Here is a 19,741-nt window from a genome sequence, read left to right on the forward strand (position 1 = left end):
CCAGACTCCTTGGTCGTGCAGTCCTAACAAAACTGTGTGATACATTGACTTGAAGTCAGTGGAGGAAGCAATTACAGTGGTCCCTCCACATTCACTGGGGTTAGGGGTGAAGGACCCCGTGGACGTGGGGAAATGCAAATAAAAAACCCACTATTCCTTTTAGCTAAGAGAACACTTCTCTGGAAATTTCCAGGTCCTCCAGTGCAACTCTGTGGTCAACATCTGCCAGATGTTGACCATAGCATCATGCTGAAAGACCTTCAAATGCCTAGAGAAGTGTTTTCTCTAGGAACATCTAGGTTCTCCAGCACAACACTGTGGTCAACTTTTGGCAGAGTTGCGCTGGAGGACCTAGAAGTTCCTAGAGAGAACATAATTCAAAACAGTAATAATCAAATCCTCAAAAGTCAAAGCCGCAAATGTGGAGGGCCATCTGTATATGATTTTAAAAGGAAAGATTTTAAAGGCATCTTAGTCCCCTTCTCCTATTGATCTGTTTTGGGGGGAGCTTTAAGATGATTAGATCATTAGGTTGTGTAGTTGTTGGGAGTGTTGGAGTGGGACTTAGACGCTTCAGGTCCAAAACACACTGTGGCCCCAGAGCTCTCTGACAGAGAAGGCTAAATGTCTCAGAAAACCAGTCCCCAAAATTTCCTAGAATTGAGCCAGGGCTATTAAAATGGTCTCAGATTGGATTATTGTTCATCACAATCATTCAGTTTTCATGGGCTAACGTCCGTTTAAACTCCCACTTTCCCCCCATGTGATAAAGTCCTTAGTCTTGACTTGACACTGGATTAGAGCAGGCCAGAAGGAATAGCTATGCAGGCGTATATATGGATATGTTCACAATGCACTTTATGTTTTCTCAGTGTGCCATATTATCTCTGTTGCAGAAACTGAATGGCTTGTAAGTGAAGGAAAGAGCCATGTCGGAAGATATCAGGAAGAGACTTGATTTTCCAAATGCCCTCATACAGTCACAGGTGAGTAACTTTATGCTTGTCGTGTCTGATAAATATTTTTCAGATGTGTATTAAATAACACCCAAGAAGCTTCCTTTGTGTACATATATGGAGAGTTCTGAAACATGAACTGACGTTCACCACATATTGTAGGACTGAGTTTCCATCAGTCCTAGACAACATAGCCAGTGGTGAGGAATTGTGGCAGTTTCAGTTCAGTAACATCTGAGGGGCCACAAGTTCCCCACACCTCAGCTAGAAGGTAGAAGACATGACAGAAGCTATACCACCTCTTTGAAATTTGGATTTTCATCACAGTTTTTGAGACTTCTCCAGTCCTGGCAAACGTGTGACTTGCCGTTTGAGAAGCTGCCTGTATTGTTTTATGGCATACTTGGGCAGCAGAACCCAAGAAACAGCACTTGATGTTCTTCTGCCTATAAAATTAGGAGTGACTTGCTGCAGTTCTGTACCTACTTACCTGATAGAGTGGCCCCTTGAACTGAACTTATGACAACATCACACTGCACTGTTATAGTGCTATTATTCAATTTAGCTGCCTCCTGTGGAATTCTGGGATTTCCAATTTTGAGAGTGGATTTATTATCTCAGCCAGGGAGCTCTTATGCCTCACCAGACTGCACACCTGAGAATTCTGCAGAAGGCAGCCTTAGCAGTTAAGGTGGAATAATGGTACTGTAACAGTGTAATGTGATATTGACCTAGGCCACTTCCATCAGCCAGAGGTAGGCATTACTATTAGTGAAGGCTAATGGGACTTGCAGTTCAGTAACATTTGGAGAGAGACAGTTTGCCCAGCCCTGGTCTGCACTAACTAGCAGTGGCCCTTCAGGGGCTTTTCTAGATAGAGGTACCAGAATTTGGACCTGGAAGCTTCTGCCTACTAATCATGTGCCCAACCACTGAACAGTGTTCCCTTTAACAGCCTTGATTTTCATAAATCAGCACCAGGCAAAGAGGGTTATCCAAGCAATCCAGGCAGTTATATGGAGCAGCCATAACTTCAGGATCACCTTGAAGATCCATGTGGTTTTGAGAGGCACACCCCATAAAACAGAGGATCCTAGGGTGTGATGCTTGGACTGTGTATGGCTATGCAGCGTTCATCATTTAAGAAAGGTTAAGGAATCTTGGCTCTCTAGTTGTTTTGGATTTTATCTACAAGGCGTCTCAGCCAGTATGGCCAATGGTAAGGTATTCTGGGAATAATTATCCAAAACATATTGTGAGGGGAAGGAGGGGAGAACTGAGGTTTGCCACCCTGGTTTATGGCTCCTTGAGCTTTCAGGCATCAGTCTTTTGGGTAACAGCAGAATGTCTTGGGCTGTTCTGCAGACAACAGTAAAGAGTCTCAGGGCAGGAGCAGATGCTCAGGAAAAAGCGTCTTGATCCTGCTTTTTCCAAAAGCGGGTCGAAACCTGGCTGTCTGTATGGCACACTCTCAAGGTGGGCCGAATATGCATGGGTTGATCGCTTGGCGCAGTGTCAAGCTGCACCACTAGGTAAATGTTTTTTCTTGTCTCCCTACCATGTATGTGCATCATCGCACAAACCCACCACCTGCGACCTCCAAGTACCTCCCACATTCACCCAGATGTCATCCTGCTGAATGGCCGCCCCTTTGATCAGCCACACAGATGCACGTGTGATGCTCTGCCAGTACAGGACATCGGTGCCTCAGTGTATGAGTGATACATTGGCAAAGCACAGTCATGGTGGCCCCCGCTACATGCCCCCTTCCCCTCCGTGTGCCTTTCTGTTGGGCTGTTTGGTTTGTGTATGTTGTAATTATATCCACTGGATATAATTGTTGCTCTTTCATTTCTTTGCTTTGCCGCAGCCCTGAACTTGTGTCAGGGAATTTATATGTAGGTGCAAAGATGCACATTTTCCAGGCTAAGCTGGAGTATTTCGGCTTTGTTTTGCTTTCGTTTTTAGCCCTGGAGTGTGGCTTTCTAGCTTCCAGCCACTTTGGAGGCGTGCGTCATATAAAAACCCTGCCTTCAAAGCCACTTTATTTTGCCTATCTATCTGTTTCACCCATATGGCCCTGTTCACACTACATTTTAAACTGGGCTTCAAACTGGTTTAAATTGAGGTTGTTCACACTTGCGCTGGGGTTTTCTGACCCAAATTAGAGGGATGTTTGCACTTGCACCAGGGTTTTCTGACCTAGATGGGGGGGGGGGGCACAGTTCAAATCCCCCTTAACGCAGTTTTTTTAAAAATTGGAATTTCTGTGGTTCTTTTTAAAATAACTGGGTTTTTTTTGCGGAGGCTGCCAATGGGAACTCAAAAGTCGATCCCATTCAGAGCATCCCGCTGTCTCCGCTCTTCCTCCTCTTCCTCCTCTCCCCTGCTGCCTCCGCCCTTCCTCCCCTTCCTCCCCTTCCTCTCCCCCTGTCGCCTCCACTCTTCTTCCTCTTTCTCGTCTTCCTTTCCCCCCCTCCTGCCAGGGTCGAATCTCTCTGTAGCATTTCATCCCGTTGCCAGTGTGAACAGGAATCAGGATAAAATGCCAATGAGAGATTCGATTGTGGCAAATCAATGCTATGGAGCAATTCAATTGTGGCAAATCATGGAAATAACCCGGTTTCCACACCAAGTTATTTCTGAATGTGAATGGGCCCTAAGTTACCTATCTGTGATTTCTTTTGCAGACTGTGGGCCATCTTGTTGCTGCAGTGCTAAAAGAAAATGTTTTGTCAGACAAGATAAACCAGACCACCAACCAGGTTTGTTCGTTTTCCCTTTACCTTTTCTTTCCTGGCTCACCTTGTGTAATCTGATATGATTAAAATGCAATTCTGGCTGAAGGGCAATGCTCCATAAGAGGAAAAAACCAAAATGCAGTACAGTGGGTCCTTGGTATTCTCTGGCATTTGGTTCTAGGACACACACCCCCTCCTGTGGATACCAAAATCTGTGGATGTTCAGGTCCTGTTACGTACAATGGGGTAGTAAATTGGTGCCCCATACTAAAAAATGGCAAAATCAGGGTCCAGATATCCAGATGTGTTGGGTCCCTCCCAAAGCTCCACTATACGTGGCACAAATTATATTTCTAGTGGTAATTTTGCATTTCAAAAGGTACAGTATTTATTTATTTATTTATTTATTTATTTAACATGCCACCTTTCTATTAGCATGGGACTGATGGTGGCTCGCAAAAGGCTAAAACAAGATAAGCTAAAAAGCTAATAATAAAAAATTAAAGCTCAATTGGACAATTTAAATAATTAATGAGCTTTTTTTTTTTTTTTTTTTTAAAGCTAGGCTGTTTTCCAACGCTGGTTGGTACCTGGAATCTGAATACTGGCCCTGAGTCTTCCAATATCTAGCCAATCATAATATGTTTAAAACATTCCTTTGCTATTTTATGGATAACTTATACAGCTTGATTCTCACTTATCTGGCATTCCAAAACTGAAATACCACATGGGTAGCTGAGATAGTGGCACTTTTGTTTTCTGATGTTTCATTGTAGACAGGATTTGTTTAATGAATAAAATTATTAAAAATATTATGTATAAAATTATCTTCAGGCTTTGTGTGTAAGGTGTATACAAAACATAAATAAATTTCATATTTAGCCTTGGGTCCGTTCCCCAAGATGTCTCTTTATGTATATGCAAATATTCCAAAATCCAATAAAAATAAAAATAGAAATAAAAAAAAGTCCAAATCCAAAGCATTTCTGGCCCCAGATAAATGATTCTCAATCTGTAATCAATTAATGCCTCAACATTAAGAGGAACTTTCTGACAGTAAGCGCTGTTTCACAGTGGAATACACTCCCTTGATGAATGGTAGAGTGCTTCTTTGGAGATCTTTAAGCAGAGGCTGCATGGCCATCTGTCAAGGGTGATTTGATTGTGAGTTCCTGCATGGCAAGGGGGTTGGACTAAATGCTGTTGTGGTCTCTTCCAACTATTATTCAATTATTCTAAAAAAGAATTACATAGAATCATAGAATTGTGGAGTTGGAAGAGACCACAAGGGTTGTCCAGTCCAACCCCCTGCCATGCAGGAACTCTCAATCAAAACACCCCTGACACACTAAAAGAATGGCTAAATCAAATTATAAATCCCGATAAAGCAGTAAAAGCAATTCTAAACTACTTCCTCCTGTCAGAGCCAAATTCTAAAAAGCCAGATTTTTTTGTAGTGCCAGAGCCTTACATAGCCTTCTAACAATTGCAAGAGAGCTACAATATCTTTTTTTAAAATGTGAGTCCATTTCCTGTCTTTGGGGCCTCTACTGAAAAAAGCCCTGCTTCTTCTGTAGATGGTTTTACTTCCCATGCTGGCAAGACAAAGTGGGACTCTTGAAGAGATTATTTCCATAGGCAGACAGGTTTACAGGAGCTCCATGGCACAGAGTTATGTCAAAGGCAGAAATGTTTGCTGCAAATTGCAGGACTCTTTCTCCATCAGCAGTTTCTTTATTTTGTAGCTAAGCTCTACTCAGATTTAAGTCTAAAGCCAATAATAATAATAATAATAATAATAATAATAATAGATACAGCACCCCCTAAAATCTCCCTAGCTAGCATGGCTGGGGATTCAGAAGGTTGCAGTCCAAACATTTCCAGTTTCTAGACTCAAGGAGGGAGTTAGAGGAGATTTTCACGCAGGGACAGGATAGGGATGGGATTACTCCCCTTTATCCCATTCTTAACCCTTATCCCATCCTTAACCCATCTGTGACTGCGACGGCACAAAAAGCTTTCAAATCTTAGTGCCGATCCCTCCATTAACCTGTCATTGCGTTAATGTGAACTTCCATTAATGCAAAATGCCAGCCAATGTTGCTTTAATGACAGGATAATGACTGGATCTGCGCGACTTCATCTGAAAGTCTTTCGTGCAATCGCGTCATTCATGCTTCCTGGACGGGATAAGTGTGAATCCCATCACGATTGCGTGGGAAGGACAGGAACATGATGTGACAAGAATAGGATACCCCTTGTCTGATAATCTCCAGTGTGGTGGTTGTGCTGTAAGAGAAAAAAGAACTCATTTAAATTCTGTTCCGTCATAAAGGTGAAAAAATACTAAACACATCATGATTTGGTTTTTTGGCTCAGTCATACATTTACGAGAGGAGTGACAGAAACAAGATTCTATTGTGTTGGCTTGTCCATAATTCTAACTGACTGCATTTGGTTTTTCCTCTTGGTTTTTAGAGCTCTGCATTGACCCTGCTCTGGGAAAAGTGCTGCAGTGACAATGTGGTTGTCTGGACGGCATGCTGTGAGGCTCTGGTGACATTGGTTACACAGGATCATGCAGAGTTTAGCTATGTTCTTAATGGGGCTCTCAACCTGATTCCCTCTGCCAGGTAATGGTAGCTTGCGCTGCCCCATGCCATGTCCCTTGGCCACTCAAATATATTTGTGTATACACACATACATGCAACACAGCATGATAAATACACATGTATAAATACACGTCTGAACACACATCCATTCATCCATCCATATAGATATATGTATAGAATGAGAGCAAGAGTGAGAGCGTAATAAATATACATCCATCTACACACATAGATGTATATGTATGTGTATATACCTGTCTATTTATATATTATGCAATCTCTCTCCCTCTCTAAAAATGAAACCTAATAAATATACAGTACATGTAAATATTTATGTGTATATAGAACTGTGAGACTCCTCAAAGGCACATTTTCTTCACAACCTTGAGACTTGTAGATCTGTTTTAACTGTCAGGCAGAATACTAACAGAAGATACATTTAGGCATGCATGTAAGCATACATACATACATATTTAAAAAATAGGATAGGTGGAAAATATAATTAGTTGCCTTGAGCAAGTAGGGCATATTTATTCAGCATAGTTGCTCCTCCAAGTGACATTATCTCTATTTTGATCACTTAGCTGTGGAGTTGCTGTGGGAATATTTACATTGAGGAAATATGAATAAACATTTTCAATAGTGTTGTGATTACTGTTGTTTTTGTTATGTTGACACCCAACTTACGGTGACCCTAGGGTTTTCTTGGCAATGGTTCGCCATTGCCTTCATCTTAAGCTGTGTCACCTAGTGGGTTTTCATGGTTGAGCAGAGATGTTAACCCTGGTCTCCTAGTCCAACACTCAGAGCACTATACCATTCTGCCATTCAGTAATGCTTCTGCTTAGCCAGTCCTGTCTTCTGGACTTTCCCCAACCCCTTACATGCCTGAACTACCCATGAGAATGCATATTAGAAGTGAGATCTGAGTACATACCATCTGCATTCATGCACAACCCTTTATTCAGCTTCTCCGTTTTATTTTCATCACAGGATTCCCCCTACATGCTAATGAGGGCCTCATGCATTAACAGAATGATTCAGGGCCTTAGTGTTGCTAGAGCCAGCATGGGGTAGTGCTTTGAGTGTAGGACAGACCCTAGAGATTGGTGTTCAGTTCCCCACCCAGCCATGGAAACCCACTGAGTGACCTTGGGCAAATCAGACACACTCATCCCCAGAAAACCCCTTTAGCTGTTTAGAATCGTAGATGAACATCTTGCTTACCCAGAGAGGTGTAGAAATTCTGAATTTTGTTTGGCCTGTGTAGGCAGTTCTGTAACTTTTACTGCTTGAGCTTTAAGGCACACAGGAAAAATATATTACTCTCTCTACCTCCACTCATGAGCTACTTTTATGGAGACCAACCAAAGATGAATGTGTTCATCTATATCTTGTGTCTCTTCCTGTGTTCTTAAACTGGGCTAAGGTATGTGCTATTGGAAGTGACGGATGAAGGTAAATAGGTAAAGGATAAAAAGGGAAAACGGTTGCAGTGAGGCCTGCACTTCATCAATTGCAGGCTTCCTGCTTTTTGCATGGATAATACAAGGTTGTTTTTTTGCTCAGGGCTAGCAATTTGGTTTTCCACCTGTGCTATATTATGGGGTCACTCTGCTGACCCGAGAGGCAGAGTTTCCATGACATGCACCATTCAAAACATATTTTTCACCCCTTCTAGTTTCCACGACATTACATGTTCAGCTGAATTTTCTCATGCCCAGCTTCACTTTGTAAAAACCACTACCGCTACCACCACCACACCTCACAAACACTCACATAACTTTGAGACAAATCTTTTTAGAAGGAAATATTTCATTCTTGAAATATTTAAAACATTAACCACACACTGCTTGCAGATACGAAGTTTAAGACTTAAAAACAAAGCAGGAGGTGTACTGGAGTGGTTGAGGTTAGTACAGAGAGATACATACATGCTTGTTGTGGTTAAACTGGTTGGCACAAATCAAATTTATTCATATCAGTAGGTTTCAAACTGTATTCTTAGTAAAATAGGGTTCTTTATTGAAAAGACCAGTAAAGTAGGCAGTCAGTCAAAAAACTAGGTTTTTTAAAAAAGCACTATTAATTTTTAGTAGCCTCAGGTTGAATGGGCTCCATTTAGCCTTTTGTGGCTGCATCTACACTGCAGCATTACTGCAGTTTGACACTGCTTTCACTGCCATGGGTCCATCCTTTGGAATCCTGAGATTTGCAGTTTGTTGTTGCACCAGAGCACACTGACAGAGAAGGCTAAACATCTTACCACATTAATTTTGCCATGTATTATTATTTATTATTAACCTTTATTTATGAAGCACTGTAAATTTACACAGCGCTGTACATACAATCTTTTTAATTAGATGGTTCCCTGCCCTTGGGCTTACAATCTAAAAAGACATGACACAAAAGGAGAAGGGAGTGGTGGAGGGAAAGGGGATGAGGTCCAGCAGTTCCTCTCTACCTCCGAGGCCTGGACCAAGGCAGATGGACTGGAGGGAGGGCTTGGCTTCATAATGGATGGTTAATCTTCTTCCAGGGAAAATACATACTCTCAAGTAGGATAATACATATACAGTACATAGCAATACAGGAAATGGTTCGATAAACAGGCACCAAAAGAACATCAAATAGTAAGCGACAATTATGCAATGCCTGGGAAGGCTTCTCTGAACAGGATGGTTTTCAACTCCGTTTTGAAGCTGCACCCTTAAACTTTACACAGGATACATTTTACATTGCTTACATAGCTTTAAATGGCATTTTCTGCATTTGTAAAAGACAGTTTGGATCATAGCTACTGTGGTGAGAAAAGTTGTTTCTTGTCAGCCTTCCTGATCTGTTGTGAGTGTCTGTCTGCTGCACCCTAAAATGTTATTGCCTTATTTGAACAAGCAAATGTGTAAGAAATCCAGCATGTTCGGAGTAGAGTTGTGCAGCCCATTTTTTAAAAAAAGTTTGACCTTTATTTGCTACACAGATACCTAACATATGTTGGATATTTTGTAATTAGGTCCTAAGTTAATGATCTAGATCTTGACCATCAGAAAAAGTACAAAACCCCCACTATGTAACACTTTAATTAGGGAAGCCAGAGGGGCACAAAAATCAATGTGACCTTTCAACATCTCTAGACCTCTTTATCAGTCTGTGAGCTGCAGAAATGAAATCCACCCACCCACTTGCAATGGGTGTGATGTACAACTCTATTTCTTTGTCAAACTTTTGTCAGAACTGACAGTAAATGAGCTTTGAAATACAGTGGGCCCTTGGTATCATAATCTGCTGGGCTTTGTTTCCAGGTCCCCTTGTGGGTATCAAAATCCATGGATACTCAAGTCCCATTATATACAGTGGGGCAGTAAAATGGTGTCCCTTATATAAAATGACAAAATCAAGGTTTGCTTTTTGGAATTTGTTTTTAAGTATTTTCAAGCCATGGATGGTGGAATCTGTGGATGCAGAATCTGTGGATATGAAGGGCCAATTGTAAGAATGTATTTTGTTTTTAAAACATATCCCATTGGCTGTCAGTGTTGCATTAATGATGCATGCATACTATTTGCTGCGTAGTAGAAAGCTTTGTAGTAGATATTCTAAAAATACACTTTTCCTTCCCCCTTCCCCACTACCTGCAGAACTGTGTTGATGTTAACATGCTCTCACTGTGTTTTTAACAGGAATGTCCATGGTTTGATAAAAATCATTGTAAAACTACTACAGATGCAGGCCTTGAAGGAAACAAAAAGTGGAGATGAACAACTATTGGAGCTCTATGCAATCAGGTGTGCTTCAAATCCATCAGATTGTGAGCCTTGTTTTGGATGATAGTGATGTGTATGAAGTAGCTATGGAAGCTGAAGAAAGAAATTGTTAAATGATATGGCTGGTTAAATTGGCTTGAAGTGTTTTGGCTAAGAAAAATATATTCTTTCAAATGTAATCTTTCAATCTGAGGAATAGAAGAGCTATACCTCTGTTTTAACTATCTGATCACTTCAGTGGGAGGAAAGAGAAAAGGAAAGCTTTCTCTGTGTTGCTACTTTGATAGTTTAGGGGAATTCCTGTACAAACTAAGCTCTCATGCTGCTGTGACAGTGATTTAGTGTAGAGATGGGGAAATGTTGCTTTTCTCCATATTTTGCACTACAACTTTCACAGTCCTTACTACTGCCTGTGAAGAGTGGGTATCATACCAAAACATTTGGAGGACCACAGGTCCCCTACCTGTGGTTTAACATATAGACCACCTTTTAAAAATATCTTAAAATTACAACAGTGATATAATAAAGGTGGAAATCCTAAATTAGGGTAGGAATGGAAAGAATATTAATCATTATTCATTCCCTAATTGAAAAATAGATTTTCAGACAGGTGGGAAACCCTGTGGGAAGAACAATAGATAAGTGAGAATTTAATGCAATATTTCCCCAGTATTCAAATGTCCTGAAGTGTTTCATAGGGATTATTTTGTATATAATAACATGTGGGGTTTTCAAACAAAAAACTGATTTCTGGGCAGAAAATGTAATTCCTGCGAAAATAACAGTGTTTCCTGCACAGATAATAGGGTTTTTTTTGAGGGTGCATTTTCTCTGCAGAATAATTCCTCTGCGTTACCTGTACTTTGGAACCCTTGAATACAGGGAGAATACCATAGAGGAATATTCTTTTTCTCCCACAGCAGAGAGCAAACCTACTGTAATTATTCATATTTGCATGTGAGGATGAACTAGTCAGGGATTCACCCACTTATATCAGGGTTGTTGTTGTTGTGTTCTTTCAAGTCATATCTGACTTATGGAGAGCCCCAAGGCGAACCTATCATGGGGGTTTCTTGGCAAGATTTGTTCAGAGGAAGTTTCCCATTGCCTTCCTCTGAGGCTGAGAGTGTGTGATTTGCCCAGTGTCACCCAGTGGATTTCATGGCCAAGCTAGGAATCAAACCCTGGTCTCTAGAGTCAGCATCAGTTTCTGTATGCTGAGTTGTGCACTGTTTTTATGAAATGCAGTCTTAGTTTTCAGTGACAATATTACACAACTAAACACACATCCAAATGTGCAGTCTACTGAAAAAACAAATATGCATGTGAATCCATGTGCTCACATCATGGATAATGTACCATGTCCGCACCTTCTCTTCTGCAACTTGAACTGAATGTAGATGTTCTGTGTCACACAAAAATGTCCACCTGTTTCTGTAGGAGAATCCACATGTGCACAAGACTTCAGTAGAATTTTGGCCCAAAATCATAAAATGGTTTGGATCCATTGTACCAGAGGGAGGCCTATTTTGTTAAGTTCCACTACAATTCTTGTCGGTGTCTGCATTGGCCAGGATCCTCCGGGGGCAACCTGGAGTATCCTGGTCCCATACTTGCTCCAGTTTGCCCCCCGATCCACCCAGGTGTCTGTTGCCGCTGGAGGTCACTAGCTTTTGAGGTCAAAACGAGGCTGTCAGTGATGGTCATATGCTGTTAACGTCATTCTGACTTCAGAATGAGTGATTCACAGTGGTGCTGGGCTCATTGGATGGCTTGGCAGGATCCTTTGCGCAGACAGCCTCCTCAGTCTGGGAATGAAGGGCTCTGGATCTTCCAGGAAGATCCAGAGCAACAGGCAAATTATTTTAGACATTTTAAAAGATGTTATACTCTGTTTCTGGTGTGGGATGTGCCCGATGTTGTCTGGACTGGTCTCATCAAAACCAGGTTTGGGCCATGTGCCATCTGAACAGGATGATGCCAACCGGGGGGGGGGGGGGGGCGGAGAGAAACGGGCTTTTTGGCCCATGCAGACAAGGCCCCAGGCACCATTTTGACAGCACAGTCATTGTGCCTGTTATCTATCTCAGGAGCAAAAAAGACATTCTTAGCTGACTAATTTTATTGTTTGTATGTACAGCACTGTGCAAATCTACAGCACAATATAAATAAAGCCTAATAATAATAATAATAATAATGGTATAGATTATGCTGGAAGCCTACCCAAATGTGAGCTGAATCTGGAGGTTCAGGAAGATATTGTTTACTTATCATAAAATCATGGAATCATAAAATCATAGAATCGTAGAGTTGGAAGAGACCACAAGGGCCATCCAGTCCAACCTCCTGCCATGTAGGAACTCTCAATCACAGCATCCCTGACAGATGGCCATCCAGCCTCTGCTTAAAGACCTCTAAGGAGGGAGACTCCACTACACTCCAAGGGAGTTTGTTCCACTGTCGAACAGCCCTTACTGTCAGGAAGTTCCTCCTAATGTTGAGGTGGAGTCTCTTTTCCTGTAGCTTGCATCCATTGTTCTGGGCCCTGGTCTCCGGAGCAGCAGAAAACAAGCTTGTTCCCTCCTCAATATGACATCTCTTCAAATATTTAAACTTGGATTTTAATGTTGTGTCGTGTGTTACATGGTAGTGGGGAAGTTTGCCACTTAGAGATCATGGGGACTTGGAGTCACCCACAGCAGATGTTCTCTGTGGCTAAACAAAATTCATAGTCTGAATATTTAGGTCCTGGTCTGTTTTTCTGTAAAGCACAACTTTTGTTTAGTATGGACTGTGTGATGAATTATGTCTAAGTGCACAGGCTGTCCTCAGCTGGGCAGTCATTTTAGCATGTTGGAATCTCCTGTCACTTGAGTGTCACTCCTGAACAGATGATTGATTGACCAGACTATAGGAATAGGGTGAAATTGAGATCTCTCTTGAGTTTGCACGTCCTTACATTCTTAATATCCTGCCATATAAAAGAAAATTTCAACAGAAAATTCACGTTCAAAAGATAGGGATTCAGTCATGGCACAACACATGTAACATGACTGTGGCTCTGGTGCCAGATCTAGTAGCACAGGCTCTGTCGAATTTTCTAGTTAGGAAAGCTTTCACCTTATTTCTCTTTCTGAGCCTTGATATGATCATTTTGTTATTATAGAAGCCTATCTCCGTTAAGATTTCCAAGGCTGAGAGACTGTCACTTTTTTTCAGCTTCTGAAAATATTACTAGCCATCATGTTTCTTTGTATCGCACAAAGCAAGATTTGGATATGCATGAACCAGATGGATCTTGGGTTTAGGTCCTCCTTGCAAGGTGCCTGTTCCGCTGGCATTAGGTTGTGGTTTTGCTGACTAAGGGTTTTGTTAGTCCTGTTTTATTATCTCTTTGTGGTGCCTATAGACTTTATCACATGTGGGTTTTAAACTGCAATTGTAGCAAGAGAATAGTGCCTTCGACAGTGTCTGTCATACCACATTGCTCCAAATCCCTTGCTGCTGTGGTTCTGAATCCTTGTTAGAGGACATCTTTTCATGGGAAACCCCATCAATAAGCAGCCAATTGTGTTGCCACCCCCATTACTCCTGCACAATAATTTAGATACCTCAGGTTTTAGTTCCAGAGTTATGAAATTATTTCATAGAGTCATAGAACCATAGAATCCTAGAGTTGGAAGAGATAATTGCCTTTTTTTTTTGCTGTTTATCCTACTTTCTTATTTGTGAAACATCCAGGATTTTCTACTGATTTTTCATATTAAACAGAAAAAGAGGCGAGCTAGAAAACTTTCATTGATTGCCCCACCCATGACATTATGGGAAATATATAACAGGTGGACAACCTTTTTTAAGTCAAGGCCAGGGGACCCACTCATTTCAGTGATCTAAGGCTTTGTCCTTCCCATTTTCAAGCAGGCTCAAGTTAAATAATTCTATTATTTTCCTTATGTATACAGAGAAATCAGTGTTTTTCCTCCTCCTCATGCTAAAACGAGCAAAGTTTAAAACTCAAATTGATGTAGAAATTATGCTTCTTACACCCCTTCTGCAGATGGTATATCTAGAGATAATCCAAATGTTCAAATGTCTACTTGCTTTGCTTTTGAAATTAAGTTATTCTCCCTTGGACAGAAGGAGGAGAATAGGTGGTATTTAAAGAGAGGGGCAGTAACATCTTTTGTTTTTTAAAATAATTTTTAATACAATTTACACATTCATCACAACCTAAAACACACCAAAATTCTTGCCCTAACATATAAAGACATACATGTAATTAAAATCAATTTCAACATTTGTATCAACTCTTTCAATCCAGATTCATTTCCTTCTTTCCTTCAGCTCTCATGCTTTAAAAGTAAACTTTTTTTCACCTTATAATAAATTTGTTTATCCTACAGTTCTCTGTTAATTTCTTACCTTCTATGGGGAATTCCAGTGAAGAAGTGGAGGTACATTACACTGACTCTCAACATTTAACTCCCATCAAGCTCAGTGGGGCTTGCTTTTGAACAGATGTATGTAGATAGTTAAACTCCTAATCATTTTGTGCTGCCATTGTGAAGCAGAACTTGCTGCCGCCAACCTCCATTCCACATATACGCAGAGACAAAATGGTGCTGATCTAAGGGTTTAAACTACATTGTTGATTCTAAGTGTTACACTCATGAAGCTCAATAGGATTTATAGAACTTGTTGGCACAGTATGTTTTGTTACGTAGTGTTCTTAATATATAATGTGTACACACACACACACACACACACACACACACACACACACACACACACACACTATAATATATATAGTGTTCATAATATATAATGCAACGAAATCTCCACAAATGAGCCACCAATATATCCTTCACAAACTCTGTATGAGTGGTGTTGTTTGCTTTTTGCTGTACAATGTACAGTACAATGTAAAATGCAAACTTTACAGCGCTCTATAAGTAAATGTTAATAATAATAAGTACAATGTGCATAGCTTCCCCAGCATCTACACTAGTTGTTGATTCTTTTTTAGAAAATGGAGCTTTGGCAAGGAATGTAGGAGGGGGATTATTCTTTTAACAAAGTGTTCTTGATCTGTCAGGAACATGGAATTTGACATTTAAGTGGGCACTTGTAAGTACCCTTCATATCCATAACTTCTCTTTGAAGTGTTCTGTTGGGAATTCAGGATGGAGCCAGAATCAAATGTAGCTAAGCCCACCCTTTTTCTGCCTTTTCTCTTCCCTCTCCTGTCTCTCCCTGTGTGACCCCTTTCTCTGTCACCTTCTTTCTCTCACCCTATTAAACTGTTGAAGTAGGACTAGAGGGCTGTTGCTGGGATCAGAACTCGTTGCTTACAGGGGCCTTTTGAAATTAGGCTGAAAGTTGCCTTGGATTGCAGGTTTCCTATGTCTGGTGTAGTAGCTTATTTGTTTTTTAAACCCACATATGTATTAGTGAAAAGGCTCTGAAAAGCCTTGTGTATGTTACATTGCTAATAATATGTGCTAACTTCAGGATGTGTTTTTATATGGGATGATGTAAAACAAAACCAGAGAGACAGTGAATGTGATTTATTATTATTTGTTGTCAAATCATGGCAACCCAAGAATGAAAGACCTCCGAGATCCTTGATCAGATCTTGTGAACTCAACACTGTGGCTTCCTGGATTGAATCAATCTACTTGTACAGTGTGCCCGTATCATACACAGTTTTCAGCATATGCTGACAGCCATGCAGGAGCACGCTGGGTGCAAGGGGTGGCGCATCTCATTGTGACAAATGGGGGTGCGCTTGTGGTGCATGCGCAGCGCCACTACACCACACTGCCATATGTACGAGCCCTATTCAGTTAAATGGGGTTTGAGCATGCACGGTATTTGCTTTACACGCGGGAGTCCAGAATGGATCCCTCACGTAAAGCAAGGACAGACTGTAGTGTGGTCTCCCCCTTTTCCTACAGTCTTACACTTTACCAAACAATGGCCTGTTACAGACAGCCAAAATAAAGCTGCTTCGAGTCACAGTGGAGGTATGGTGTTTCAATGATGCATGCGTCCTAAGAGTCCAGAAGCCACACCAAAGCCACGCTCCAGTCCTGAAGGGCTGGAGCATGGCTTTGGCGCGACTTCTGGACTCTTAGGACGCATGCATCATTGAAACACCATACCTCCAATGTGCCTCGAAGCAGCTTTATTTTGGCTGTCTGTAACAGGCCATTATCATCTTTTCCAGTGAGTCATGTCATCTCATGATATGTCCAAAGTATGTCAGACTCTTTTTAGTATTCATTGCTTCTTCTAGTGAGAGTTTGTTCGTATTTGCTCTAAGACCCATTCATTTGTTTTTGTAGCAGTCTATAGTATCAGTAGAAGATTCTTGTACATTTCAAATGTGTTGATTATCTTTATGTCAGCTTTCTTCACTGTTCAGCTTTCATAAACATGCATAGAAATCAGAAATACTGTTGCATTGATGAATGAATGGGACACCAGAAAAAAAAAAACAATTTATTTTTATTAAGAGCCAGTCTTACAGATATACCTCAGTTAATGAAGTAGATGTGTTCCTGAGCATTACTTCTTTAACAGAAACTGGTACCGAGGCAGAAATATGACAGAAAGAACCACAAAAAAGAAGAATGCTTGAATGTTTCATCAGACTTTTTATTCAGAGCTAAAGATACACATTTATTAAATGAAACAACCAGGTCAGGTAAGCATAGCATGAGCAAAGAAAAACATTCAGAATATTCTAGAGACCACTTCAAGGCTTCTTCCAAAATGCATCCAGAGATTATTTTGTTTTTATTTTGGTATTCTTCAGTTTTTTAATAATTTGAATTTTTGTAGTCAAAATTCAAGATCATAAAATGCAAATCTATGCCACTGAGCACAAAAGTTAGAATCACACAAGGCATTGTGTTCCCTATTACCATGTATGAATGTGAGAGCTGGACAGTTAAGGAACTCTGCCTACTATTAGGCAGAGTGAGATGACTGCTTCAGGTGGCAGCTGCTGGGCGCAACCATGACCATTCCTGATGAGTTCTTTTGCTGTTTTCCTCTGTTGGGGAACAAAGCCCTGTATGTCATGTAATCTGCCCTAGGCTTTTTAAAAATCTATTCTGCTGCTTCAACTATAGTGGAAGATCAAGGAAAGTTGTACTAAAATTCAAGTGACAAGCTAGTTAGTCTCTTTATATGGATTGCAGAGCAAGGGACACCTCAGGCAAGAAAATCTCTCAGGTTGTCATTTGGGATCAGTCTTTGTGCTGTAACTTTCTGGCATTTTGTAACCCACCATAGTTAAATATATTTATTTTATTATCTGTATTTTCCATAACAACTAACAAAAAACCTTCAACTGCAATTATTATATATCTTGCAGGCATAATTGTACAGTAATCTCAACCCAGCTAAATCAAAGAATTTCACTATTTCAGTACTTAGAATCATAGAATTGGAAGAGACCACAAGGGTCATCCAGTCCATCCTCCTGCCATCCCCCAACAGATGGCCATCCATCCTCTGTTTAAACACCCCCAAAGAAGATTCCAAGGGAGTGTGTTTCACTGTAACAGCTCTTACTGTCAGGATGTTTTTCTTAATGTTTAGGTGGAATCTCTTTTCCTGTAGCTTGCATCTGTTGCTCTGGGTCCTACTCTCTGGAACAGCAGAAAACTGTCCTCAATATGACATCCCTTGAAACAGGACTATCATATCACCGCTTAACCATCCCTTCCAGGCTAAACATACCCAGCTCCCTAGGTCTCCCCTCATAAGGCATGGTCTCCAGACCCTTTACCAAGTTAGTCGCCCTCCTATGGACATGTTTCAGTTCCTGATATCACTAGTCATATCCTCCCTGTTTAATTAGATGCAACAGTTTCAAACTACTGATTATTCCTCAACATTTATTATCTTTGGTTCTGATTAGTTACACTTATTTTCATTTCTGCTATTGTGCTTCCAAACACTTTGCTGTTGTCCATACAGTATAGCCTTTGCATCTCTGGGACTGATAACTCCAGTTTCACTTAACCATGTCCAGAAAAACCGGTCTCTCTAGGCATCTGGAGGTACTCCAGCATGACTCTATGGTCAGTGAGAGTTGACCATGATGTCATGCTAGAGGATCGGTAACTGTAGTTTCACTTACCTCCATCTGGAGGGGGGAAAAAGGTCTCTAGGCATCTGGAGGTACTCTAGCATGACTCTATGGTCAGCTTCTGGTATGTATGTATCCACCAGAAGTTGATCATAGGGTCATGCTAGAGAATCTCCAGATGCATAGAGGGACCACCTTTCTAGGCATCTGGAGGTCCTCCAGCCTAAGTCTGAGGTCAACTTTTGCCAGAAATAGAACATTCACTGTTAACTGTGGTTTCACTTATTCACAATAACCATGGGAACAGATCCCACACAGATCGTACTGTGGTGCAGTAGTTCCCAAACCTTCCAGATGTTTTTGGACTTCAACTCCTAGAAGCTCCAGCTGTCCCTAAAATGCAGGCTCATAATTTGTGTATACCTCTGGAATCAGCTCTGAGCCTGAATACCCAGATTTCAGGGGTGGCCAGGAGTACATTTGCATAATTATAGCTGGCTTTTGCTTTTGGTGGTGTCTCATCTGGTGTGTGGTCTACTTGTTATTTTTTAATTATTACTTGAATTGATGTGCTTTAAAAATACTTTGCATTGTGCTGTTTTAATAGTATTGTGTTTTTATTTGTACTTGATTTTTTCATCATATTGTGGGCCTCTTTGGGTTCCAGTTCTGGAGAAAAGGCAGGTTATAACTCAAATAAATAAATGATTAAATAGTTTGCTAAATTGTTCATGAGGTACGTGCTAGTATTGACATTTGAAGCCTTGTTTCTCTACTGGAAATTAAAATTCAGAGCAGGAGGAATACTCCAGGAGAAATGTGTAAAAATGTAAAGGGCAGTACTGAGTTGTAGAGGTAATCCAGGTTCAGAGCTATATACATAAAAATACACGACAACCACTGACATTGTTTCTTTGTACATGAGAAGCAATCTGTCACTGAATTTATAATTCAGAGACATAGCAGTGTTAGCTTGGAATATCAGTATGCAAAGGGATCTTGTAGCACTTTTGGCAAGGGCTGAAGGGTTTCATGCTTTCCTCCCCTGTCATGAACATCTGTTTTGTTGTCTTTTGCGGTACATATGCTGCAAGTCTGTTGCAGTGCGATTCTCATATATTGAGGACTTTGTTCAGAGGATCTTTCCAATTTTTTGAGAGTTTTGGAGCTCTGGTACACAGTATTCTGTGCTGTGCCACACCTTTCTATTTCACTATCATTACTTTTGTTCACATGCCATGCTGTAGAAGATATCTTCTATGACCTCAGAGCAAGCAGGCAGTGGCAGTGGCATGGGGCGGCTCAGTGGGACACATTTTAAACAGACAATGAAAGTTGGAATAGAGACCTCTGAATCTTATGGAATCTGGAGCAAACAGGAAGGTATTTTAATATGCTTTAAGAAGGATATACGCTGCTTCTGGTGCTGAATAGGCCAGATGTCGTCCAGTCTGTTCACACCAGAACCAGAGTTTGACCTGTGTGTCATCTGATCTCCCCACTGAAAGGATGGGGGAGGCCATTTTATTAGACTGTGCAGACATGGCCCCCATACGTTTCACGGCTG

The 19,741-nt window shown here is 40.9% G+C and overlaps 1 protein-coding gene across 2 annotated transcripts in view; it reads left to right on the top strand.

The window, feature by feature from the left end:
• The window catches only part of FOCAD (focadhesin), a 150,801-nt gene that overhangs the window by 1,022 nt on the left and 130,038 nt on the right, over nt 1-19,741 (top strand). For both annotated transcript variants that reach the window (XM_089487868.1, XM_089487874.1), the window contains exons 2-5: nt 897-986; nt 3,647-3,721; nt 6,176-6,330; nt 9,987-10,091. In XM_089487868.1, the coding sequence (XP_089343994.1) occupies nt 930-986; nt 3,647-3,721; nt 6,176-6,330; nt 9,987-10,091 (392 nt within the window). In that variant the 5' untranslated portion in view covers nt 897-929. The remainder of the gene's footprint in view (nt 1-896; nt 987-3,646; nt 3,722-6,175; nt 6,331-9,986; nt 10,092-19,741) is intronic.

The sequence above is a fragment of the Sceloporus occidentalis genome, unplaced genomic scaffold, assembly GCF_023333645.1.
Source record: "Sceloporus occidentalis isolate IW3139 unplaced genomic scaffold, rSceOcc1.0.p SCAF_1, whole genome shotgun sequence".
In the NCBI taxonomy this organism is placed as follows: domain Eukaryota; kingdom Metazoa; phylum Chordata; class Lepidosauria; order Squamata; family Phrynosomatidae; genus Sceloporus; species Sceloporus occidentalis.